Below are 12,500 nucleotides of genomic sequence, written 5' to 3' on the forward strand. Positions count from 1 at the left end.
ACTGATCAATACATGACATTGCATTCTTTACTTTATCTATGATTCGCACCTCATTCACCTTTTTATTTTACAATAATTACATGTACATGTATTTGATTGGACATTCATTTCTTTTGTTTTAACTTTAAATTTGTCTATTTAAAATAAATGGCAAGGTCTTAACGTATCGCCTTAGGAGAAACTTACCCTTGGATTAAAAAAAAAGTTTATTTAAGTAAATGCGAAGGAACTTGGTCTGCCTAAAGAAGATTTCCTTTGTAAAAATGTTCTGTTTGAGGCAACAGAACAAAAAAGAAATATATCTTCACGCTATAGCTGGAGCCACATTATTTAACCCATTGATTCCTGGGAGTTAGACAGCCAGATGATTTTACACATAAACCAGGGGTGTCCTAGGGTTAATCAGTCAGTTTTATGTCCCCTCCATTTATTTATTTATTTATTTATCAGTAAAAAACATAGTCTGTAAAACTCACTCTTGCTCATTTATTTCAAATTGCACTTGAAAACCACATAATAAAAATTAAATAGTAAAAACGTTATTAAATATACTGTACACTTGATGTGAAAAAAAAGGTGCTAAACAAGTATTATGTTAATTTATTATTTTTATTTAAACACCTGCAGTAACAAACATTTCATAGGAATGTCCACTCAAACAGATTTCACGAAAAAAAGTATTGTTACCACATGATACAAATATAAAACAGAGATTCTCTGAATATAAACAATCTTTGCGAGCCATTGTTACATATTATTATTATACATGTACTAGGTGATGCAAACATTTACAAGTAACTTTGCATTACAAACAAGCTTCTCTCAGGATCCAAGAAGAAATTTCCTTGCTTGTTCCCACTTCGAAAGTGGAAATCTATTGACCAGTGCAAAACGCTGAGAGACCTTGCCATCTGGGGGGAAAAAAAATCACAATTAGTGTTCAAGGTACAAGACACTGCACAGCAGGCTGCAGTGCGTTATAATAGCAAAATTGACCGAATGCAAAAATGGCCGCCAACAAATTATTCTTTTGTCTTTGTGTTAATTAGCCTAACTAGCCTCGTTCACACGCGTAAAATTGAAAGAATTTGGGCTGTAAAACGAGGCTAGTTAGGTTAATCAACACAAAGACAAAAGAATAATTTGTTGGCGCCCATTTTTGCATTCGATCAATAATAACAAGTAAAGTTTGTCGTGCCGTTTGTCACGTAACGCTAAACAAGGAAGACTAATAACAAGTAAAGTTTGTCATGCCCATTTGTCACGCAACGCTAAACAAGCAAGACTAACCTGAACGCCGTTGACTCTGAGATGGAAGCAATTGATCGTGCTGCACATCTAAAAGTTGCTCCTGTAAAGCAACAGTGTGTTTATCAGTGAAAAAAGGTCAACGAGAAAGTGGTATTGATAAATGGAGCAAATGAGGGTTTTCAAACAAAATATGTTGATAGCTGCTATCCTGGCCTTCTCTTTTCTGTTTTGCGTCATACTTTGAACAACTTTAGGTAGGTCCAAGTCGTTTGGACAAACCAAAAAAAGATCCTGGGCCTAGAAGACTTTGTATCCCTGCAACATTACCATGGAGACTAAATGAAAATGAACATCACGGTACGTCGCTGAAGTTTTGCTGATGAGTCTATTTGCAAACATTTTTTGTTCGGTGAACAGTCCTAGCACACTATTAAATGTATGACCAATTTTCTTTCTTAAAAGTGCAGATATTTGGCTCGGTCAGACAACACTTGCACGAGGTAAAAAAAAAGGAGCAGGAGATTTCTCAAAGTAAAAGAAAGAATAACTGCTGGTATTACCGATTATTTTTTTGCTAAAGTTATAGTTGTAAAGATTCTTAACGCATGAATTTGAAGAATTGTCTATTTTACCTCGACATAGTTTTCCAGCAGTGCGCAGCTCACTTCCTGTTCAATAATCCTTTTGTTTTCTTCGTTTTCAAAACAAGCAGCTATTAACGTTGGAAACAACACGTTTCGAAGTCTAAAACAACAACATAAAAAAAAAGGAGTGAGCATTTCTTCGCTTTATGAGTGACAAAAACACGCGTAGATCGAGCATAGCATCAAGTTTGGTGCACGTGTGTGCGTGCAGATCGTGCTAAACTGCAGTTTTTGTTTTCGTCAACGCTGCGCACGTTCACTGAGATCGCTCAAAACTACTGTTTCTGTTCATCAAATTTGCCGTTTCAGGTTTGCTGCACGTGCAGATAGTGCAAAGCTAGTTTTTGCCGTCTGTGCTGTGCTGACGTCAATTTCGTTTTTGCACATGTACGCGGCAGCAGATTGTGTAAAGCTATTGTCGTTGCTTTTGATCAGTGTGTTGACGTTGGCTTCGCCTTTGCGCCAGTGCACGCGTCCAGATCATGGAAAGTTTATTGTTCTTGCTAATCAGTTGTGCTTTTTTTGTGCCGACTGTGTCGACGTCGTTGCTGCACACGTGCAAAACTACTTGTTTCTGTTCATCAAATTTGCTGTTTGGTGGACGTGCAGAACGCGCAAAGCTAATGTTTTTGTTAGAGCGGTTTTCATTGGGTGTCGTAAAACAAATACCAAAGTAATTACTTCGTCCAATCACAGCAGGTGCAAACAGCGCTAGGAACCAATCCTAATTCGTTGCAATTCCATTAACTTGCTCAAAGCGCGGGAAAAATCGCGCGCGCAAGTCGCGATTGTTTTTGGCTTTCCTTTTCATTGGTTGATTTTTTAAACCAATCACTAAGCGTAGCAATTGCAATCGCGTAATTACTTTCCACAGTCACTTGAAAACTGCTCGAATCAAATATGCTCTTTGACGCAATTTGTCGTCGCTGCCCAAAAGCACGTGCGCATATCGTGCAAAGCTTTTTAATCAAATATGCATTTTCGTTACGTTCGAGTTGGCCTCGTCGTCGACGTCTTCACTTCGTAGCCTTCAAAATACATCCCAAATCACTTGAAGACACCAAACGGCCTCTAACCTTGGGTCGCTAAAATACTGAAAAGGAAGTAAACAGAGATGTTGCAGCAACGTCGGAGGTCTTCCAGTTTGAACAAACACCTATAAAGAAAAAAGGTGATTTCAGTACAGTGACTGATCATGAAGGGCGGTTTTCTGGCGGGTGTCAAAGGTAATTCCGCAACGATTTTGGTTTTGCATCACTCTTCTTGTGGATCGGCTTGAAAATCTCGGACCACATTAGCTGTTTCTATACTAGGCACGAATAGTTCTTTCGTGATGAATTTGCGCACATATTTACTCCGCTTCTGATCAGATAGTCAGGCCAGCATAAAAAGTGCCAAGGGACGGATTATGGATCCACACGAACCATCTTATTTACGGCGCGTTCTTAGACGCACCTAAGGGGATAGTTCATCTAGACGCATAATGCATCTTCAGCCCCTCTTTATACTGACAGACGCACAAAAGCGTTTGCCCAAGTTGGTTCCAGACGGATCGTGTGTCTCCCGCGGTAGTTTATCCCGTCGTTACAGTTGACGAATAAAACGACATCGGTATTACGAGTCTGGTATAAAAACGCCATTCTCAGTCAATCAGAGGCCAACGAAAGCGTACTTTTCTTTTGTTGACCCTGCTTTAAGTCTACAATGGTACGCTGCGCGGTTTTTCTACAAGGACTTAACCATTACCGACGCACATGACCTTCACACGTGAAACTTGCAACTATTTTCCTTGGAACAAAGCTGGGGATTTTAGGACAACAACTTTATGCCCAAATATGGACAAAAATAAGATCGAAGCTGAACGCGCGGGAAAACGTACGTTACGTACGTTATATCCAAATAAGGAAAATTTTAAACTAAAAAAAACCCCTGCTCTGAACCCGAGTTAAACGCTTCACGGTCGTGAGCTTCTGACCGTTGTTAGTAGCGCAGGCTCTCTGACTCAAAATGGCCCATACTGTTATCAAGAGCCATCATCGACGTAAGTACGCTTTATAAATAGAAAGTGGTAAATTGAAACTCTCCTTGCCCTTTGTAAGCTTTGGGAAATTTTCGTTAAGTGATCAGATGATGATAATGAACTTTATTAACGTGTTGAGAATCTCTAGCGCATAGCACCAATTGGTGACACAAATAAAATAATATTGGATAACAATGCTAAAAATAGTAAAAGCTAGGGAAACTAAAAAGAAATCTAAAACCTATTTACAAATAAAATTTTGCTTAATGACATAGGGTCTCAAAGTTAACAATTACAAAGCATACAATTGCTGCAGCCATCATCAGTTATGACAGTCAGATCTGTTCTCCTGATTTTAGTCTTGATATTGCTTGAATACTAAACTTTTGTGCCCTTTTCAATCTGTTGTTCTGCCACGCTAAGCTGCCTAGTCTCATTTTCTTTACGGTGTTGAAGTTTCCCTCTTATTGAAACAAAAACATAGGCTTCTCTGCACGCATGCTAATGCTTTTCGGTGCAGCTTAGTGGATTAGTTAATTACCTGGTTGTCATAGTTCAAAACTGTAAAATAACCCACAATCAAAATCACTTCATGAAGGAGATATTCGTTTTTTCCCTCGCTGCAAACCCTGCAAAGAGAGGTAAAAGTGCTACGTATAAATACCGACGAAAAAGCCAGTACTTGACAGCTGACAATTAGATAATATTGGATAAATCCCCATTATCATCAATGACATGATAATCGCTCACGGTGTTTCTTTATTTTCATACTTTGAAAAGGGGAAGCACGATTGTGATTATGGGAGTCCTTTATAGAGACAAAGGGAAGCTTTCCGGTTCCGAAAAAAAAGCTTCCCATTTCTTGGCCACAGGCATAGCAAAGCCAGCAAAACAGTTTAGCTACACAACTTAGATAATTAAAAACGGTAATTGTTACAGCACTTACTAAACGTTGTGGTCAAAGTCAAAACTAACCGAATTTAGTGGTAACAGTTCACGGACCAAACCGGTAACAACAAATTTTGCATTTGTTTTGCGATCTAATTGCCTCGAAATTGTCGTTTTGGGATTCGCCATGCAATTAAATTGATCACCAGTGAGACAAATACTAGTCAACGCCGGCGAAAATCCGCGATATCCTGACCGATGACTTTCCTTTGACGTCATCTATTGTCATTAATGTGCCAACCAGACTCCTTATTTGTTCCTGCGGTTGGCACATTTGAATAACAAAAGCAATGTTTGTAAACAGATATCTTCCCCATAGACCAATTTCGATATATTAAAATTCAGTCCTAAACACAAGACATCATCTCGAGGCTTTGGGGAATAAACTCATACAAATCCTTATATTTATTCGACCAGAGCCTCAAGATGATGTCTTTTGTTTAGGACTGAATTTTAATATATGGAAATTGGTCTATACACCTTATTCCAAAATGGCCGCCGTTTCAGTATTCTTTTGTTTCCTTGCAAATTGGCCCTTTTGGCCTCCCTTTCAAACGTAAAATTCAAAAGAATATTTAACCTTGAAGAAGACCAAAAGAGCCAATTGGCAACCAAACAAAAGAATACTAAAATGGCAGCCATTTTGGAATAAGGTGTATTGAACGGCGAGGTTTAGTCCACGCAACGATTTTCATTTTTACGCTTACATACCACAAAAGATGGCTAATTATGTGCCGGAATTCTAAAGAGACACCTTCTGCTCCTAAAGATACCTGAAAATCAACATAAAAGAATTTTTTTAAAAAGGTTATAGAAATGGTTTTAAAGGGGTATGTTTTCGTGGTTGTTATATCGTAGGGAAGCAACTTCAAGAACTTTCCTCGTAATAAAGGGAAAACCTGTCTGTCCCTGTGGTAAATCAAATGGAACAAACGTTTCCGCTGGAAGTTCTCGGAAAAAAAGGACAACCTTCAGAGGTATTCCTCTTTTCACGTTTTGGCCAAAATCACAGGAATATCCTATACCATCTACTGCGTCCCACTAATGCCACGCTCCTTGGTGAATTAATGGCGCGGTATTGGGTCGCCAAAAATGTTTGTCATTGTAAATCGCTAGCAGCTAGTCGCTTAAAGAAAGGAAGAAAAAGCGACTCCGCGCAAACGGAACACGCTCGTCCCGTTTCGCTTGCATGGCGGGAAATTGTCCCGTACTTTAAACACGAAATTCTCCCCTGCCTTGTCTTTTTGATTCAAATGAAAAGCGCCTCAGGTTTTAACCCTCTTACTCACAGGAGTGATCAGTATGCAAATTCTCCTCACAATTTCAAAAATACTGTCAAGTAGACAGTTATTGAGAATGAAGTTTAATTTGCATTACTAGCCAACTAAGAAAGCTACGGTACTAGTAACGAGAACGAACTTTTTCATCTTGGGAGGGAAAGAGTTAAATTAATTAATTAACGGGAGTCGAACACATGCCCTGTCGAATTGGTCAGACTCAGTCAAAACACTTCTTTACCATTGGGCATTTATCACCACGGTGATAAATACGTGGCCGTTGCTAGAGGTCCCGGTTAGGCCATCTACGAGCTGGTCATGCATTTTCCAGCGCATCTAAACTCAAATAATTTTCGTTCCTAATACATGTATAAATCTCTCCATCCAAAGCAAACACGTGTCACCCTTGATACCCAGAATTTCGCTTTTTCTGGGCGGTGTGCTGGCCACGTAAACTTGTAACGTGTAACTTCGTCTCTGGTTTGCATAACTGTTTCGAATTCTCCCAACCCCTCGAGTGTTTATATCAGCCTATGCAAACACAGGAAAAACGTTTTCTCTTGCTTTTACAAAATCTTTCTCAAAGATAATTCAACAAATGAAGGAAAATGCTGGTTTTTTCACTTTTTGATTGAAACAGATTTTCTTGACACACGTTCATATTTCCTACCAACCAATCAAAACGCGCGTCTGACAATACATAACCAATCAAAATTCGTGAGATGTCACAGCCGTGTTTACATACTCTCATCTAAACACAGCTATTGACCAATGAGAGTGCGCGTACTATCCTAATCATTTTATAATTGATTTTTATAATTTAGGTGCACTTTAAACAGTAAAAGAAAGATACCCACTCAAGCTTAATGGGGAAACCGGGAAATTGCTCGGTTTAAGCTCAATCCCGATGGCACGAAATACTCGAGTACATGTTCCACCTACTTGCAAAACATTCAGATCCACTGTCGCCATAAAATTCAACGTACAGAGCGCCTCGGTGATCACGTTTATAGTCGTCTCTGCAAGCGCAGAGCTTGGCGATTGGGCACTCCCCGTGTTCATCAGAATGGCATAAAGGAACGACACGATTTCTTCAACAACAACAAAAACAACTCTATCAGCTTTAACGTACCAGCAAACGAATTCGTCATTTTTTCCTGTTTCAATCATTATCCAGGAAACGAGGAAGACAAAATCCCTAATATAAACCTTCTACTGTCTCTCCTTCCCCTCCCACCCTATATACCCCTCACCCCACCACCCCCATTAACCAGGAGAGAAGGAAGACAAAGTCCCTAATATACCCCCCTCTACTACTCCCCCTCCCCTCTCCTCCCACCATATACACTCCTCACCAGTCAGTCCCCTTGCGTTCCTTAATTTTACACTTTCTGCTTATCCTTGAGCCAAGCCAGGGTCATTTCCCGCGATGACGGATGACAGTGACTGACGTGTAATTTGCATATGAATTTATGACATGAAGGTAAATCAATAATCTATTTTTAGATCGCGCCCAGGCTGCGAAGGTTATTGTATCTCTTGTTACCAGGCCCTTGCGGTGCACTTACACACCAACGGACGAATAACGTGTTGTCTTTGAAATAACCACGCAGAGCAGCCTACCACGCAGTATGACACGGAACTAATAACAATATATTTGAAATTTTCATTGGAATAGATCCAGATATTGTAGCATACATTCCCTCCCTTACTTCGCATTCTCTTGTTCAAATATTGACCTTGTAGTTTTCAGGGTGTGTGCACGAAGGCTTTTTCAACAACAAGAAGTGAAAAAGTTTGGGAGCGATGTGCGAGACCTAAAACCAGTTCTAAACTCAAAACTGAAAAACTTTGCCGGCGTTAAACGATTCCGAACGCGCTTTATAAACGCCTTTTACTGCTGCAAATCGTGTTTGAAAAGACAGCTGTGAGACCGTTACAGGCAATATACCAAATTCCTTTTTACTGTTCCGAGGAGATATTTTCTTATTCTACAACCTCATTCAAACAGCTACGTTTTCTCTACTCATAAAAAAATACTGCACGGCGATTGAACAACTTTACCTACCAACAAGTTCGGTCTGCTTGAATGTCGTGACAAATTGAGTGGGGTCTTCTTTTCTTGTCTCGAAAATATTACTCGATCTAAGAGGTAATAAGGCAAGGCAAATCAAAGAGATAACTAAGAATAATCCAATTCACAAAGCAAAGCAAAAGCGTGCAGCCGTCCCTAAGCGCGGGAAAGAGCACGCAAGTTGTAGTCTGGCCTCCGATTGGCCGACATTTAAGCCAATCATCAAGCACTGTGATGATGATGAACTTGATGCACTTTATTTAACCCTATTTAGCGCTGGGGCAATAATTTGTGACACTGTACCGAAATCAAATCAAATGAACTCGCATCGAATAATTGGCTGGTTTTTGAGGAGGGGGAAAAACCGGTGTACCCGGAGAAAACCTCTCGAAGCAGATCAGAGAGCCAACAAACTGGACCCACATGTGACGTCAAGTCTCGCGGTGGAACCCGGACGGCACTGATGGGAGGCGAGTGCTCTCACCACTGCGCCATCTCTGCTCCCAAATCCCTCCTCCCTACTGTAATTCAAACAGCATGCAACTGAAAACCGATCCAGTGCTCCTACACAGACCTGTTTTATTTCAATGTTTCAAGTTTGTCGTTGCGGTAACTCACCGTGAACCCAGATACTGTGCAGTTGCAGACAACAGAGATAAACAAGCTTGGGCGAAATCGACAGTTGTAGGATCGTCATCGAGAGGTCCATGTATTGTACTGAAGAACGACCTGATATCATCAACGACACCGGAGCACACAACGTAGCTACAGATTGAATGGAAAACAAAGAGGAAAGTGAGACATCGTTATAGATAATGAACTTTATGTCAGTGTCAAGTGTAATTGGCGCTGAAGCACTAATTGGGGACACTCTACAGAAACCAAATCATATCAAATCATTAGGTTGGTTTTTGAGAAGGGAAAAACGGAGTACCCGGATAAAGACCTCTCGCAGTCCAACCCACGTGTAACGCTAAGACTGGGAATTGAACCAAGGCCACCGTGGTGAGAGGCGAGTGCTCTCACCACCGCGCCACCCTTGCTCCCTAAGACGTCTCGAGCCTGGTTTTCACTAGCAACGCAAGCAAAAGAGCGAAAGGATCAAAAATTTTCCTTTTCCTTGTGCTTGAGCTTACGCTTGCGTTACCTTGCGTTGTGTGAAAACGGGACGCAACGAAAGCACAGCGCAAGTTGTGATGTTCGTACAATGAAAAAGACCCGTTCCACGAATTCCAATGGCAGCGCCGTGTTGTAAGAGAGAGCACGAGACAGTGAAGTTTTGTCTTTGCGTCGTGTGCTTGTTAGTCTCCTTCACAGCCTATAGAGTGGTTACAAATGCAGTGTAATACATTATATTAAACGTCTTTCATTGGTAGCCGAAAAAAGCGCATTCTTAACGACCATTTAACGAATGCATGAATGCGCCTGCCGCCTTAACGACCATTTAACGAATGCATGAATGCGCCTGCCGAACTTGAGACGACCAGAAATCGATTACAAATTTTCCATTGTTTACGCCTGACAGCCTAATTCGCCAACCTTCCCGATAGTTCTCCACGAGCTAAAAACGAACTCAGTGACCCCCAATTTTTATTGCAGGAGAGTGATTAGCAGGCTAAAAATAAACTCTCTGCAGAGTTAAAAAAATCATGACCACCTTTACCGTTGGAAAGTTTTAAGGTGGCTTCAGAGAGTTTTTTTAAACTTTGCAGAGAGTTTTATCTTGGCCTGCTAATTACTTTCCTGCGATAAAAATTGGGGTTCACCGAGTTAATTTTTAAGATACGAACGCTTCAAGACAAAATACAGGGTTTTTTATGGCTCTTGCGTTACCATGGTAACCTTTTACGTCACGTTAAGAAGTGCATCTTGTTAAGCAATGATTGGTGTTTCATATGGTACCATAACCTTGCCGTTACATGAAACAACTTTGTAGAGGGAATCGTTCTAATGAGACATTCCCTCAGAATTATTGAACCCGGTACGAACCACCTTAAGCTAATTTCTTGCCTGTTGTGTAAAGAAACAAGGCAATTTTTAAACGAGTAAACTAGTTAGGATACGAAAATTTCCAAGCTCTCATAAGAAGCAGTAGCCTGTCGTTTGCAATTTCAAGCGAAGAACGGGGCCAGCATATACAGGAAAAAGCGAGCTGTGTTTAGCAGTTACAGTGTGAATCAGTCCGTCAGCGTGTCCGCGACTCCGAATGTGAGATGGTCTGTCGGCCGGACAGCCGCCAGCCAGCCAGCTAGGGTCGGCCGGCCGGCCGGCCGTTGATTGAGTCAGAGCCAGTCAGTACGTCTTACATCAGTCAGACATTCACTTTTCTAAGTCTGTGCCCCAAGAAGAGAAAGAGAAAGGCGACCGCGGTCGGGCCCATTCACCACTTTATTTACCCAATCAAATCCACCATCCTCTGAACTAACGCTGCGACCTCTGTCTCCTTAGGCGACGCGGTTGCGAAGCATTTTAGCACTGCAGCCAACACTTTCAACAGCGCAGTAGCTAAGGGATCTGAAGGCGAGCGAATTAACGAACTACTTCCGGGTTCCTTTTCTGAAGATTTCTTCGAGGCGTTTTGTGATGTAAAGACACCCTATTGGAAGAAAAAAAAGAAATTAAAGAAAAAAGAAAAGAAAAGAAACAGCCGTATTGAAGCCTGGTCGTGGGGGGTCTGCAGGGCACTTAAGAAGTTTAAGATTGTTCGGGGCTGTCTTGGGCACCTCTAACGCTTTAGACTACTGGCAGCCATTTTTTTTCTCGTTTGTCCGTCGAACAACAATTGAACAAGGACGGCGAACAAATAAAAGAGACGGTTCGTTCGTTGTAAATATTGCAAGGAATTCAAATTAATGATCGCCGGTATATTGTGAAATCTGTCCTTGCTTTGTTCTAATGCCGCTTTTATGTCACGCCACAGGCGTGACTTCGAGTTCCACAGTGTCGAAAAATCCCGGATGGGCTCATTCGTGATTGCAAGAGTCTATTACGGCATAGTCAGAAACCCGGTTTAAAAATACACACTTTTCTGACGCTGATCGGGACTAGGCCAGTTCGGGTAAATCTTACTCTAGGGTTATGGACTCCTAGTGTTTGTGCTTTCTGTCGCGGTTTTTAAGCTTGTAGTCGTAACTTGTGTCCAGTTCTATCCAAAACCTTTCCAAGTGCTTTTCCCGCTAGGACTGCGTTACAGATTTCGCAAATTAAAGATGAAAATACCACAACGAAAAAGGTCAATTCCCTTACTTACAAGCTCACCTTCATTTGAAAAACGAGTAGATCTACCACTGTCGAAAGTTTGTTTGTAAAGACCATGTAACGGCAGTTGTCCAGGCATTCGCGACAGGACAGGCTCATCACGTGAGCAACACTACAAAGAGTTCTGACAGAGAAGAGAAAAATAGTCGTGACACATATTCATCAATCCGGGAAAGTACCTAAATGAATCTTTTGTCGAAAATATTGTCAAACTTTCCATACCTTATGGCTATCATGTTTTTGCTAATGTGACCTCGTTAACATTAAACCTTCTTCAGATAATTATTAAAGAAAGCCAGTCACATTTGTTGGAAGATATACTATAATAACGGAATGTACGTCCGTGACACACTCTTTTCGAATAGTGCAACTTATGTGGGATCTTTAGCGTCCCACAAAAGTTAGCAGCTCACGATTTGCGCCCTATTCGTAAAGTCACTTGTTGATGGAATTATAATGACGGAAACGCTTTTCCCTCCAACGCTGAGGCACCCTTTCTGTTGGTCAGCCAAAGTTGACGGCTCACGACCTCGGATGTCCATGCTTTTGGATACATGTATCAGAGCTTCTTGGAAAATCACGCGCGTGCGCTATCTGGTCCTATTTTACATCGCATTGTGACAATTGAAATGTCAAGTACTGAAGAAATAAACTTTAGAATTCTGACATGTAACAAACATAAGAACGAGATGTAAAAAGTGAAATGGAAGACTGAGTATTCGAGATTGCGACTGAGTGGACTGTATCGCTTTCTGAGGTGAAGCTATCCAAAAGGTTGATCGTGAACAGTATGAGAAGACTGTTGTATAGTCCTCAAAATCGCGAAGTGTAATAGTTTCGTAACGCCCAACCATGGAATAAAAGGTCATTAATTAATCATTCTTACGGCAAGGTTCGGAGTCTTAGTGCGTTACAAAGAGAGCAAGTTTTTGCGCAAATAAACTAAACTGCTGCCAGTCCCTTCTATGTCATTCAGCGTCACTTGCCGCGCTCTTGTCGAGTCAACCGAGTCTTGTCACGCAATCGAG

At 41.1% G+C, this 12,500-nt stretch overlaps 1 protein-coding gene across 2 annotated transcripts in view; it reads right to left on the reverse strand.

The window, feature by feature from the left end:
* Positions 1 to 467: 467 nt before the first annotated feature.
* The window catches only part of LOC137992226 (S phase cyclin A-associated protein in the endoplasmic reticulum-like), a 41,248-nt gene continuing 29,215 nt past the window's right edge, over positions 468 to 12,500 (reverse strand). For both annotated transcript variants that reach the window (XM_068837417.1, XM_068837418.1), the window contains 11 exons: positions 11,473 to 11,596; positions 10,611 to 10,810; positions 8,833 to 8,979; positions 8,209 to 8,285; positions 7,083 to 7,231; positions 5,575 to 5,636; positions 4,457 to 4,544; positions 2,972 to 3,051; positions 1,884 to 1,995; positions 1,291 to 1,351; positions 468 to 911 (listed from right to left, as the gene is read on the reverse strand). In XM_068837417.1, the coding sequence (XP_068693518.1) occupies positions 823 to 911; positions 1,291 to 1,351; positions 1,884 to 1,995; positions 2,972 to 3,051; positions 4,457 to 4,544; positions 5,575 to 5,636; positions 7,083 to 7,231; positions 8,209 to 8,285; positions 8,833 to 8,979; positions 10,611 to 10,810; positions 11,473 to 11,596 (1,189 nt within the window). In that variant the 3' untranslated portion in view covers positions 468 to 822. The remainder of the gene's footprint in view (positions 912 to 1,290; positions 1,352 to 1,883; positions 1,996 to 2,971; positions 3,052 to 4,456; positions 4,545 to 5,574; positions 5,637 to 7,082; positions 7,232 to 8,208; positions 8,286 to 8,832; positions 8,980 to 10,610; positions 10,811 to 11,472; positions 11,597 to 12,500) is intronic.

This window comes from Montipora foliosa, chromosome 2 (assembly GCF_036669935.1).
Source record: "Montipora foliosa isolate CH-2021 chromosome 2, ASM3666993v2, whole genome shotgun sequence".
Taxonomy (NCBI): Eukaryota; Metazoa; Cnidaria; class Anthozoa; order Scleractinia; family Acroporidae; genus Montipora; species Montipora foliosa.